General features: G+C 36.1%; 1 protein-coding gene across 1 annotated transcript; it reads left to right on the forward strand.

Moving 5' to 3' along the window:
* The first annotated feature begins 1,722 nt into the window (after window positions 1–1,722).
* Window positions 1,723–12,869, forward strand: LOC120345986 (uncharacterized). The gene is made up of 9 exons (XM_039415607.2): window positions 1,723–1,884; window positions 2,595–2,772; window positions 3,185–3,324; window positions 4,387–4,496; window positions 5,770–5,908; window positions 6,576–6,763; window positions 7,624–7,720; window positions 7,976–8,183; window positions 11,949–12,869. Exons 1-9 carry the CDS (start codon window positions 1,773–1,775, stop codon window positions 12,097–12,099), a joined length of 1,323 nt encoding a protein of 440 aa, XP_039271541.2. The 5' UTR covers window positions 1,723–1,772; the 3' UTR covers window positions 12,100–12,869.
* Window positions 12,870–14,437: the final 1,568 nt, after the last annotated feature.

A 14,437-nucleotide genomic window follows, 5' to 3' on the forward strand; every position in this document is an offset into this window, starting at 1 on the left:
TTATTGGGAGTCTTCCTGGTATATTTTGTTGTTTGCTACACTCAAGGTTTAGTTCAACTATTTGAAGCTTTATTATAGAAACGTTTAAAATCATAATAAAACGGTGTCGATTTTAGACAATCCGGTCACTGTACTCCGTCAAATGCTGATATTTTACATCACCAGTCAATTCTGAGACATAACGTAATATATCAGTTTTGCTATCATTGCTATTATATATAGGGAAAGTAAGACTTGTAGACAGTAATTGTTTTAGATCTAATTTAAATCCTGAGTCAAATTTATATCAGAATGTTTGAAATGCTTTAGGTTTAGAATATAAAGAATAATTACAGGCGTTTAATGATAATCCAATCCCGAGTACATCAGATGAATAACATATTTGCTTAAATCTCTTTTTCACGATTTGTAAAATCCTGAAATTTTGCACGCTAGAGTCCGATCAATTGTTGGCAATATTCTAAATCTGGCCCTTACTATTTATCGCAGTATTCCGTCGGATGGAAACAATCTGATTATTACAATTGTAATATTATCTCTTGTTTTTATTGTAAGTTATTTTAACCCTAAGGACAAAGATAAAGCACGATATATCACGCAAAACATTATAAAGTACTACAATTCAGGACGCTCCTGAAGTGTGTGTACCTATATGGAGGTAACTAATTTTGTTCGCCTACTTTACATCAAATTGTGTCAAGGGACTGAAACCTATGAGCAGGTGGTATATCCACTTCGCTAACACAGACAATCCCCGAACTCATAATAGAACTAAAATACGGAAAATCGGAATAAAATTATGGCCTAACTAACCCTAATCTGGTACACACACTACCGGAGTACCCAATTCAGTGAAAAGCTTTTGGCTACTTTACCCATTTGTCAGGCAATGTACGTTCTTACAGCAGGGGTATGTCTAGAAGGGGGCATGGGAGAATCCGCCCCTGGTATAGGGGTGTGTTTGTTGCTTATTTTGATGATTTGAATATAATAATATTATTACGAACATTTCACTCTTACTTGACCGTAATTTATTCATTCTTATGTATAACAACATCTATAATTTGTTTATCTTCCAAATTATTTTTGAAGTCAGGTATAAGGGGCGTCATTTTTAGAAACTCGCCTCGGCCGCAGAAAAGTTTGACATCCCCTGACCTACAGTAGTGCGTAATGGATCTGTCTGCAGAAATGAGAATTTCGCGGAATTAGTCCATTGGAAGACCCGTGTTTGGTCTATATGGGAAGATTTAATAGTTTTAGATAATTGTATTGAGATGGTCATAAACGTTTGAGTCAAGAAAGTACACGACGAAGAAAAGCAACCAAGTATCCTAAACTCGGGATTGCACCGATTTCCAAATTAAAGAATAACAAAGATTCACAGTGAGCAGACCCTGTGTTGTGAAATTTCTGTGCACGTAGAATTCTCTATATAATAGTCTTCAGAGTTAACCAAATTAGTAGTAATTAACTTCTAATATACAGGGTATCAACTAAGTCCCTTTGCAATTTCAATTTTGTTATGAAGTCAGTTCTCAATATATCTTAACCAGGTTTGTTGTTTTTTAATCAGTAATTATTCAAGTATTTTTACTTCATTTAACACATATGTGAGGGCGAAAACAATATATGGTATCGATAATTTCCCTTTGTAATTTAAAATTTTTTTAAGAATTAGGGACAACCTATATATATTCATTATTTTTCTGCAACAGTATAAAAACCAAAACATAACTAAAGATTAGGAAGTTTTATAAACACACACAACCATGTACTCCAGTCTAAAACGAAGAGTTTCTCAGACGAGATCCGGAACCTATAAAAGAAACGATTGGTTTTTGGACTTCGAGAGACTACCTTGGATGGAATGGATGGATTTGCGTAAGTGTATTGGGTCATACGTGATTCATTGGTCTTGCTGTTTAGTAGAATCAAGTCAAGTTTAATTTTTTCAACCAGTAAAAAACATCAATCGAAAACAAATTACGGGAAAATGATAATTGCATAGATTTACTGGTATATAATCACAAATATATTCTTATGCCGTTTAAATATATTTCCGTAACGTTATATCCAATAGGTCAGACGTCAAGAAATACAATAGTACTAGTGTGCACCAATACTCTTAGAATATTTATTTTTATTCTTGCTATCACATAGGTAGTTGATGCCGCGAAAATCCAATCAATAGCCTAAGATCATTGAGACGTTTGTTTTTTGTTTTTGAATGTATTATCACCTGGAATAGGTATTTCAATGCTCGTCAATTGCTTCAAATAACGAAACGTTCTGCTTTTAGATAAAACCATTTTATAGCTCAGTGCTTCTGTGAATTATTTAGATTAATCTATTTTTACTTATTTTACCTAACATACAGTGGACAAGTACATGTTAAAACATTCGGGATCGAGTGCCGAGCCTGCCATCTGAGACGAGGTGTAAAAAATGCCAAACAAATGTAAATTATTTTCAAAGTATTGTGGCACTTTATGTGGCATGGCTGCTTCTTGTAGTATAAAAAATTATACCAAATTCGTGAATTTTATACCAACCGTCTTATGTGTCTTACACCAACGCTCTGCAACTTTCAGAACCGATGCGAAAGGGTCAATACGTGTCTCTACAGCTACTATATCCGATCTTACTTCAAGAAATCAACATTGCCAAACCTTCGAAACTGCTGCATTTCCTTATCGGCAAAGGTGTTCTGAGTTGGCAGGACGTTGTTGTCATCCAACATAACAGACAGACTGATATGGAAATGAATGCGTAAGTTCCTGTTTTATATATCAAGGTATATTGCCGTTCAAAATGAGATGTGATATGTTGCTATTGAGCCGAAACTATTGGACTACCCTATAGACGGCGGGTTGAATTTTGGATGTCGGAATCTGAAATTTATAATTGCCAAGTTAGACTTTAACAGCTAGAAGTGTGTTTTCAATAGTCTCGATGATCTGAAAAACCGACAGATGGGTTTCCAACCACCTGGCTACGCCCCTGACACACCCGATGATACGCCTGGTTGCCGCCCCAAAATTATCCAACAAGAGAAGTCACATGGGCGACTATCACCAAGCTAATACGATCAACGCGGATATCATTTATATAAATCCCAAGAGCGCGGTCGCGTTCTTATAGCATCAAGAATTGTCAAAATTTATTTGTTTCTGTTACCCAGGCCATTTCTTCGTATAATTATGACAAGAGGAGAAACGGGATTTTATGGATTCCTTGATGCGCTTCGTTCCAGGCACGGAGGATGGCAGGGATACTTGGCAGATATGATTGACATGCACTTCAATCCAGCTATTGTCAGAGGTATTTAAAAGATTTTCGAAATTATTTTATAGTTAGATGCATAAATCAAGTACTGTGTCTCCTTCGAAAATAAGACCTATACTATATAGCGCAAATATTTTTTTTGACTTAGTCGATAGCAAGAAATCTCTTCTATACGTTTTAAATAATTAATAAATAATCTATGTTTAGCTGTTAATTCAAATAAAAAAATGTAATTTGTAAGTAAATCTATATTGGGATTTATTGTTTGTATATTTGAAAGTCTCGTAATTATACTCTGTAATTTTGTTTTTGATAAATGAAAATAAAAGACATCTCCCCAAAATAGGCCTTAGTGTAATTAGCCTATGGTCAGGCGGTATATTCACTTGGTTAACACAAACAGTCCCCGAACTCGTAATAGGACTAAAATAAGGAAAATCGAGATAAAATTATGATCTAACCCTAACCTGTTACACATTTTACGGGAGTACACAGAAAGATGCGAGAAGATATGCTTATTAATTACAGCCAGCAACAAGCTTACAAATCCTACTCGTGCTTATATGGCATGGCGGTCGATACGCTTAGCACCGTGGTTCATAACTGACGCTACCGCTAAGTTTATGGGCGAAACAAATTTTTCACGATTCACTATAACAAATGAGTTTCTACAACCATGGTGTGTTTACGTACGGCAAAGGGCAAATAAAAAGCTAACTAGACAACTTGTGTGAGTCTACTAAGTTACCACAACGTCTCAAATATAGTAGTTAAGTCAGGGTGTACAACATTTAATACAAGAGGGCCAGATACAAATAACCGGGTGAAGACGCGGCTCGCATCTTTATTTAACATAGGCTTTTCAGTAGTTGTAGGCACAAAAAAAAATAGTTTTTTTTGATATAGATCTTATGGCATTATTAGGGGTCTTTGTAGAAATGAAGGTTGAGACGCATAAATCACAACGTTTCAAATATAGTATGCTTTAATCCTATTCCTAACTCACATAGCCAGAAAACAGCACCGTAAAATCTTTATTGTATTATTTATTGATCTGCGCTTTCCTATCATGGAAAATAAACCACGTATTTTCTTCAGATCTCCTTGATGTATTCAAGATAGTTTGTCACGACTTGACACGACTAACACCGGCAGGGTGGTCAGCGTTACCAAGAGCTCTGGGTTTGTCTGTTGCAAGAATAGAACGCGTGAGTAATGTTTGTATATTTTACGGCGTTAACAAATCTTCCCTCAGAACAAGGCTCTGTAGAAGCAGCCATTGATAACTAAAAAGCTACAATTTTTGGCTGAAACCCGTCTAATTCTGCATTGTCTACCATAAAGTCTCTTTACAATTTCAACTTTGGTATGAAGTCAGTTCCCAACATATCTTAACCTGGTTTGTTGATTTTTAATGAGTAATTGTTCAAACATTTTCACCTCATTTAATACATCTGTTTAATTATAATACATCTATCACAAAATTCCCTTTGCCCTTTTAAAATTTGTTAAGTTTTTATGGACATCCTATATATTACATTTTGATTGAGACTTAAATAAATAGTTCGACACAACGCTTTATCTACTAGGCCGTGGTGCCAACTAACGAATAAGTAAATTCTACAACAGTTTAATAAACTCGTGGCGGGGCTCCCGAAGTATGCGAACCAAGATGGCGGACATCGTAATGTAACATGTGTACTAGGTTAGGGTTAGGCCATAATTTTAGGTATAAATACTACGGGAGGCTCTTGGCTAGTCTTCGAACTGATAATAGGACTAAAATAAGGAAAATTGGAAAATAATTATCGCCTAACCCTAACCTGTTACCCATGTTACGTTCCGAGGTCCGCCATCTTGGTTCGCATACTTCGGGAGCACCCTCGTGGCTTATGCTCGTAAACAATACAATCATTTTGAAATGCGATGCAAAATATGACATCATATTGATGTCGTCACTGACAATTTTATTAAAAAAATTTTTTTTTTGAAAAGCTTGGAAAAATACGTTCAGTTTCAACCGTAGTAAATGGTTTGTGTCAAAGAAAGTATATAAATTTAAGTAACGACTGCAGAGACATCCTCGCAATTAAATACTTTTAAGCATTCAATGAACTTCGCGTTTTTATACGTTTAAAACGGCGCTCCAGAAGTATGTGTACCAATATGAATGTAACTGATTTTGTTCGCCTACTTTACATCAAGTTGTGTGAAGGGACTGAAACCTATTGGGAGGGGGTATATTCACTTGGCTAACACAGACAGTCCCCGAACTCGTAATAGAACTAAAATAAGGAAAATCGGAATAAAGTTATGGCCTAACCCTAACCCGGTAGACATACTACGGGAGTGAGAACCTTTGAAAAAGTACATTATAAAAATAATAAAAATTGAAATAATAATTATTTTGCATGATTTCAAACTACATGGGCAATTTAAACTTACGATAATAATAAATTTAGTTTATTACATCACATACAGGCCAGAAGACAAAACAGACTTCTTGTGAACCAAGCTCTTCATTCGTTACTGTTGTGGAGCGGACACAGAGATGATAAAGAAAATATTTTGAACGAATTGTTGATCGGTCTTGTCAAGATTCATAGAGTTGAGATTGCAGGTAAAATGTTTAAGAAAGCGCTTAAAGAAAACTAATGGGCGAATGAGAGTTCCAGTGCCATTGAAAAGAGAACTTATAGTGCCTAAAGCAAATAAAAAAATTCTAAAATTCTAAAATTTCTAATTGCCAAGTTAGACAGTAACAGCTAGTGCGGAAAATGTGGGTTCATCAAGAGTCTTGAATATATAAAAAGCTTTTCAAGCTACGCAAATTGCTATGCACGATACAGAATTTTTTTTACAATTTAAATAAAAGGGGAAGTCCGACACTCACTCTCCTCCCTGGCTACCCCCTGAGCACACGTATGCGTAGTGTGACCTCACTCATAGTGAAACATCCAGATTATGCCTCCGAGGCGTTTAATTAGTGAAGCGTAAAAGCGTCTTCCAAGCATAATACAGTTTTGAAGGTGCTCCCGAAGTATGCGAACCAAGATGGCGGACATCGGAACGTAACATGGGTAACAGGTTAGGGTTAGGCGATAATTTTTTTTCCAATTTTCCTTATTTTAGTCCTATTATCAGTTCGAAGACTAGCCAAGAGCCTCCCGTAGTATTTATACCGAAAATTATGGCCTAACCCTAACCTAGTACACTTATTACATTCCGATGTCCGCCATCTTGGTTCGCATACATCGGGAGCCCCGTTTTGAATATTGCAAATTTAGAAAGCCTGGTTCGGCTAGTTGACATGGTCCACAAGTTGCAAAGATGGAGAATTCCATTGAAATCGAAAGAAGAGGACGCTGTGTTTGACGAATCGGAAAGCAGATCTGATGACGAACAAACGAGAGATAAATCGGATGGAGTTAACACGCCCGGACTTGATTCAGGAATGTCTTTACCAGCTGAAGAGGTTAGAATTTCTTTATGTCTTTTGTACATCAAAGGGGTTGACAAGGTTTTTGTACCAGAAGACAAAAATTTGCCCACTTAGACTAGCGGGCCATGTAAGTATGACGTAAAAATTACATTTTATGAACACAATTTTATTCACAGTGTTACAAAAGCAAAAGTGGAAAACAATAGGACATGTCCCAAAACTAAATTTATTCGCAATCTCAACAAATTCAGATTTTAATAACAACAACTATTTAGTGCATACAGAATTGGTTAAGAGCAGAAATATATGACAGCATCAGTCGGGGCAGATTGAATCACTCAACGGGCCAAATTTGGCCCATGGGCCGTAGTTGTATCCCATATCAGATCTCAGCTTTACTTTGTATGCATACTCATAACAATGGATTGCTATCCCACCAATAATAATTCTTTATAGTCTTCTTCATTTGTATATTGGACTGCAATACACGATGCATCATAATTAAATTTTTATTTTAATTCAATCACCTTAATTAAATTGAGAGAGAGGCTGTGGCCGTGCCAAAACGCCCATTATCCAATTTACGGTCTTCGCTGATTTATTGTTGCGTTCCTTTTTACCTCACGTTGTAGACTTATTAATTTCAGTCAGCCTTGGTGAAAATCTACAATGGCATTAAAATCAACACCTTGCTCGTGGTATTGGCATGGTAAATTGTAAAGAATATGTCGCGTGAAGTTTGATACATAAGAAGACATTCTTGTTTCAATACTGTTCTAATACAACATAAAATATTCAATATTTGACCTATGACCTCTTCCGGGAGGGTTAGGAGTATTTCTTTTCCTCATTTGGGTTTTATCTGATTAGCGTATTATTGCCTTCATTTCCAGGATCTTGAAGTAGCTGCCGTGTTTGGTTTGAGTCGATCTAGCTCACAACAGTCTGGAGGAAATCTCTTAGCTCCGCGTAGTACAAGCTATGGAAAGGGTGAGAAAATTTTGTAGTTAATAAGTTTTTATTTGAATGTTTCAGTGCACTTATAAAATATTCCTTTCTGTTTTTGATAAATGTGTATAGTTACGAAAATGTGCGTATTTCCATATATTTCCTTCCCTTATGACAACTTGATGTAGAGTAGTCGAACAAAACTAGTTACCTCCATATTGGTACAAATACTTCTTGAGCGCCGAAAAAAGTATAACTGTTAATTCACAATAACATTTATGTTATCCTCATATGCAGGCAAAAAGAGAAGGAATCACCAAAGTGTTGATTCTGGATTTGTTTCCCCTGTTCCTTCTGGAAGACGCACAAGAACACCAGATCCTCATGGACTGGGAACGCAAAAGTATAGAGCCAAACCGCCAAGATCTCCAAGAGGAAGGATACAGAGAAGTTATCCAAAATTGAGAACCCTGTCATCGCTTTCAGCAACTGATATGCAGGAGAGGTATACACTGGTAGCTTTTTTTGAAAGACCACAATGCCTTAAGTGCGCTCCACAAGTGTGTGTACAAATATGGAGATAACTAATTTTGTTCGCCTACTTTACATCAAGTTTTGTAAAGGGACTTGGCTAATACAAACAGTGCCCGAACTCGTGTAGAACCAAAATAGGGAAAATCGTAATAAAATGATAGTCTAAATAACCCTAACCTGGTACACACATTACGGGAGTACCGTTTTGAGTGTTTACCTTAGAATTTAAGACAAAGATGGTTTGTATTTTGGATATAAATTTAGTTCTGAATGTTGGTTGAAAGTTTCAAAAAATGATTTTGGCGCGACGTATTCGCGGGAGCAAAGTAATTAAAGTAATGGCCTTAGTATTCTATTCAAAATTTCAAAAGATTATATCAACGGTAACCCAATGTTAATCACGTCCAGATCGGAATATAACAGGCACTTCAATATGTATAATAAAAGAAGCAGGAAATCAGTAAATCACGGTTCATGATAATTTTACTTGGTTGTTTTCAGCCACGTTTTGAGCTTTGATAGAACCCAAAACATTCAAAAAACGACAAATATTATTTCAAATGTGGTAAGGTGCAACAATAATACCAAACGCTAGTTATGCAAAATAAAAAAGAATTTTTCATGCGATGTTTGCCTTTAAAAAGGCTGCAACAAGAAACGTATACATTCTAACAAGCAACAATATTTTTACATGTACGTTTAATTAGATAAATTAAATGAATTCTGCTTTTACTCTAACGGAAAGTTTTTATGAAAAATATTCAGATACTCCTGCACCTGGTATGTAATACATCAAAGTCGTTTATAGCCGAAGCCTTTTAAATTCATCAAATGTCACTGTATTTATCTATAAACAAAATTCCTTTATCAGCGATAATAGGAATGCCCATGCGAAGCTATATATGGTCTCCTATTACTAATACAAACATTACGAAATAAGAATGTGAAGTCTGGGACTGACCCAATACGCTTTAAAAATGAATGTGCGGACTTCTAGTTTCATTTTCGGAATGTCAAAAAGACAGTATTTATTTTAATTTTAAAACTTAAATTATACAATAATTTTAGACTTGTGGCGTGGTTGCGGTACTCCTGTATTATGTGAACCAAGATGGCGGAGACCGGAACGTAATATGTGTACAATGTTAGGATTAGGCCATAATTTTATTCCAATTTTCCTTATTTTAGTTCTATTGCGAGTTCGGGGACTAGCCAAGTGACTCCCTTAATATTTGTACTTGAAATTATGGCCTAACCCTAACTGGTACACATACTACGTTCCGGTGTCCGCCATCTTGCTTCACATACTACAGGAGTATCGTGGTCGCATATTAGCAGCCCGAATTTGTGGTTGCTTTTTCAGAGTATTGTTCGCAGGGGTGATAGGCGCGAAATAGCTCATAACGTACATGAGCTTGTTACCCACAGCTTTCGTTGATAAGTACTATCTTCTTAGTAGGACCCATGTACGCATCTTTCTTTAGATGTTTGATATATCGGACGCAGTGACAAAGTTTATTACAGATTGCCGATGAATTGTTGATTTTTTGCCGCGAGTTCCGCTCAATATCTGAATAAATTTACCAGAAATATCGTCCCTAGTATCTGGAGATATGACTAATATAAGATAGCGTGTTGTTTCGCGTCTTTGCTCTATATTATTTGTTAAGGGTTTATTCCCAGACCGAGTTATGACTTAGCTTAACATGTTCGCTACTGTTAATCAAGTTGTGAGATTTTTCTAATTGCCAGATTTGAAACCAGAGATATATATAACACAGAAAATACGCTCGAATAACACGCCAAATAGCAAACTATCTTTTCGCTTATTGAGGGACAATGTGTATCAAAGATATCGTGAATCTTTTGTACAAGGCCCCCGCCACTGATGTAAAAATGGGATTTGAAAAAAAAAACGCCACGTTTTAGAATAAGTATCAGTAATTATCCAGTTAGGGTTAGGGTTCGAGTTAGGAATAATTCGAAAATTCAAAATTCCAGCGCAATCCGCATTCCTAACCCTCACCCCAACCATTACGTGGATAATTACTAATTTACTTGTTGGCGGTGGTGTTCTTTGGCGAGGACTTTGTACAAAATATCCAATATCGCTTTTGGGTTGCCAGTAGGAATGAATATATGGTCCAAATCGCCAAATAAATGGTCTCCTCTTTAGAGGGAGACTGGGCCGCTATAATTGTATGCTCACCTAAATTTTAACAGCGATGCTTTACAAGGAAATAGTATCCTCCGACATCATAACTTGTCATGTTTTAATATCTCACAAGCCTTCAACAAAAAATTAGCAGGTGGCCAATGTTTATGCATAAACGTTTTATATATAAGAGGAATGTTGTACATAATTTACATTCCTACAACGATGTTTGGATTTATACATCGTAACCAGTTTGTCACTTCTCATCCTCTTTAATGTACATTTTATTTTCGCCCAGTGATTGTGACTTTTTATTTATAATAAATATTGCATCTTTGCAAGGTGAAATCCATTTTCGATTGTGCGAACTATTTTTAAATATTGGCTTCTTTGCCCTAAAAGAGTCTTAGTTCTGTAATTTCAAAAGATATAAAACGTGGTTTTTAATCTCGATCCATAAATCGGCACTTAAATTTTTGACCGCGAAACTAGAGGGTTTTTGGCTGCTGATTCGCATAAAAATTCTTCAAATCTAACGTTTTAGCGCCCACTTGTGTTGGAAGTGAGATTTGTTGTGGCGCAACAATCATTACCCGATCCCTGATCGTTTTTAAGATATTTCAATATAATTAGACCGCGAAAAATCAACAGACTAACGGTCGTTCAATTTTCGGCGAGGGCAGATAATACTAACAGTCAATTTATAATTATGCCTTTGCAATGTCGAATTCTAATTCTAATGCAATATTCTGTCGTTGTTGTGATATTTTCTATTACACAGACTCGACTTCTGACTCGAAACAGCAACGACTCGATCTGACGTCAGAAAATTGACTCAGAGTTTCAACAATAAAGTTCTTGAGATATACATAGACATGACACGAGTTGTAAAGGACTGATTGATTCGTCATCGGGTCCACAACACTTTTAGATAAGCAGAAAAATAAATATGGATAAAAAAACAAATATTAGAGATCGGTAACAATACATAACAATAGAAATAAATTAATTTTTAGTAGCTCACTGGCATACTCTAGTGGTGATAATATTAAAATTAGGTCCGCGATTATTTTATACACTATACAAGACTCGATTCGACTCTCGACTACAATTTCTGAATTTACTGAGACTATGACTTGACAGTCTGATGAACTATTATCCGACTCGACTTCCAACGGGTGGTATAAAAACATTGCTAGGATGTACTTTAAAGTGAACAGGTCGCATCCAAGTATTATTTATGCGACCGCAGTCAAACATTTGCTATGACTATCTTCTTCCAATTTTTCCTGTCCTTCATTTCACAAGCAAGATTCTCCCGTGGTATTCCCGTGACCTGTACGATTTCTTTCTTGTTACTATAGCAGTCGCCGCTGAATCTAAGGCGTCGTCCCTTTATTATGGTTATGATGCTTGTCAGTTTACCGTATAGTGTTTTGTTTGGGATCTTGTCTTACCATGTTACTCCTTTAAACTACTCCAAGCATTTTGTGTAGGCGCCGTCTGGCTTCATGCTTTCTAAGTATTAAGCTTCAGTAATTTTGAAATTTTCTTCACTTTCTCAACTTTACTTTCTTGCAGGATACAACAAGGAAGAGTCTACAATTACGGTCTGAGTCCAAGAGGAAAGAGCAATGCTTGGGAGAATCGGTCACCGACAATTCTACAAACGGACTACGTTGTTCATCCAAACCATGATAATTTATTCATGGATTATTTGATTTACCAGTAAAACGGCTTTTGAAGAAAATCCAACAAATAAAAACTAAATGAATTTAATTGTAATATATTTTGGATGTTAATGCCGAATAACCAGTAAAATGACTTCTAAAGAAAATCAGACTAATAAAACTAAATCGGGTCTAGTATAGTTTAGTACCACAAGTACTTCTAGTGGACGTGGAATAACATATTTTGCATATGACATTGACGTGATTTTTGTATGACGCAGTCAGATAGGTATCAGAAATAACATGTGCAAATATAACATGTGCAAATATGGTTATGCTATGTCTACCAGAAGTGCTTGTGGTAGCATACTGTACCAGACCAAAAAACAATTTGAATGTAATATGATTTGGATGTTAATGCCGATGTAGGAAATCTGTTTTATTATTTCGTTTAGTTTATTTCTGATACTGCTTCTGAATTATTAATGAAATGTAAAAACCTTGAATAGCACTCAGTTTGTGTGTCGCTCATTAAAACTTGGTAACTAATTAAAATTTTATCAGCATGCCATTGCACAAAAAGTTCACATATCATCAAACTGTTTTTATTTTATGTTTCGAGCTATGAAATACATATGTTTAAGTGGTCCATGTTATATTTTGTTCAGAGTTATTGGTATTAGCTAATAAACTTCTTAAGCTTTGATGGAATATAAGTCCAAAATTGTACTATGCTACTTCGTTAATTATAGTGGATTCATGCTAAAGATTTTTCTTCGTTATAGACCAGTGGTTCTTAACCCTTTTTGCATCATTTACCCCTTTAGCGAACAAGATTTACCCCCAATATAGCCATTGGTGATCATTTGTGAACAATTCGTCAAGCGAAGTATGAAGATCTCCAACTTTGTCCAACAACATTTTCTCCGCGAGAGTGGGTTCGGCGAAGAAAGAGTGGTGGGGTAGGAGAGTGACGGGAGGAGGTAAGAATGGAGGGAAGGAGAGAGTGTTGGGGGGGGGGGGGGGAGTGTTGAAGAGTTAGAAATAGGGTCGGTTATATCTGGTCTTAAATACTCTTTCGAATATATTCTTTCGATTCAAACATTCAATGAAATTGTTAAATCCTGATACAACCATAATAATTGAAGGGAATAGAGTAGAGCGGATAAAGATCCATGGCAGGTAAACTCATGTAAAATCCATTACTTGAACAACTACATAACGAGTATATTTAGATAAATAGCGCACATTCTCATAACTTTATTCACACCAAGTTTTAACAGAGTTTATGACAATCTAATTTTACATTTAATTCACCACACTTTTGCTACAAGCTTGCACGACTAATTAAGGTCAAAATGTATATGTCACCAATAGTCAACCTCAAAGAAGCGATCACCACAGACAATTTGGCAAACCCAAATTATAAAGGGACCAGGTCGTTGAAATCGACAATTTGATCACTGATTGCTGCAAAACCAACAAAGGCAAAATCTCTCACATAACGTTTTTCCAATCCGGGTAATGCAACTGTAATTAGAACAACAATCCACGACATGGACATATCTTAACATCTTTACGCGTCGAATACGTGTTGCGAATGCCAAAAACGAAGATGAAACGACACCAGACAAGAGATAAAAAATACAAATCAAGTATGGTCGAGTATCGATTTGTATCAATAAAACGATAAACGGACGTTTCGGTCCACGCAAACGCAGTGATTCAGCGCAGACAAGGGTATCTCCAAACTCTAGTCTGCGTGAGCCGAAACGTCCGTGGACAGAACGTCCGTCAGCCGATAAAACACCTCAAACGTCTATTTAGTAATAGTTTTAAGATATGATTTTTTTAATATTAATAACCTAATATCTGGGAAAATCAAGTGAATTTAAAATTCAAGAACTCCGAACTCCAAACTGGTCAACGTCAAAGCAGCGGCCGCCACAGATAATTTGGCAAACCCAAATTATCGATGAGTCAGGCCATTGAAATCGATGAATCGATCACCGATTGCTACAAAACCACCAAAGGTAGAAACTCTCACCAAATGTTTTCCAATCCAATCCAAGTAAAGCAATTGCAATTAGAATATAACAGTCCACAAATCTCGACGCCTTTACGTGTGGAATACGTGATGCGAATGCCAACAACAAAGACAAAACGACGCCAGAAACCGGTAAAAATTATTAATCAAGTACGGTTGCAAATAATCAAATGTGCTTGTAATAATGAATAATGAGACTATATAATTGGATGCAACCAGCGCACAATGCACTGCATAGGGCGGTAAAATATATATTACAAGAAAATCAATTAAACGTGTGACATCAAACCTCTAAGGCATAATTCATACTGGATGGTTCCGTTTACAGCGTAACAATAAGAGTAGATATAGCT

Source organism: Styela clava, chromosome 8 (assembly GCF_964204865.1).
Source record: "Styela clava chromosome 8, kaStyClav1.hap1.2, whole genome shotgun sequence".
Taxonomy (NCBI): Eukaryota; Metazoa; Chordata; class Ascidiacea; order Stolidobranchia; family Styelidae; genus Styela; species Styela clava.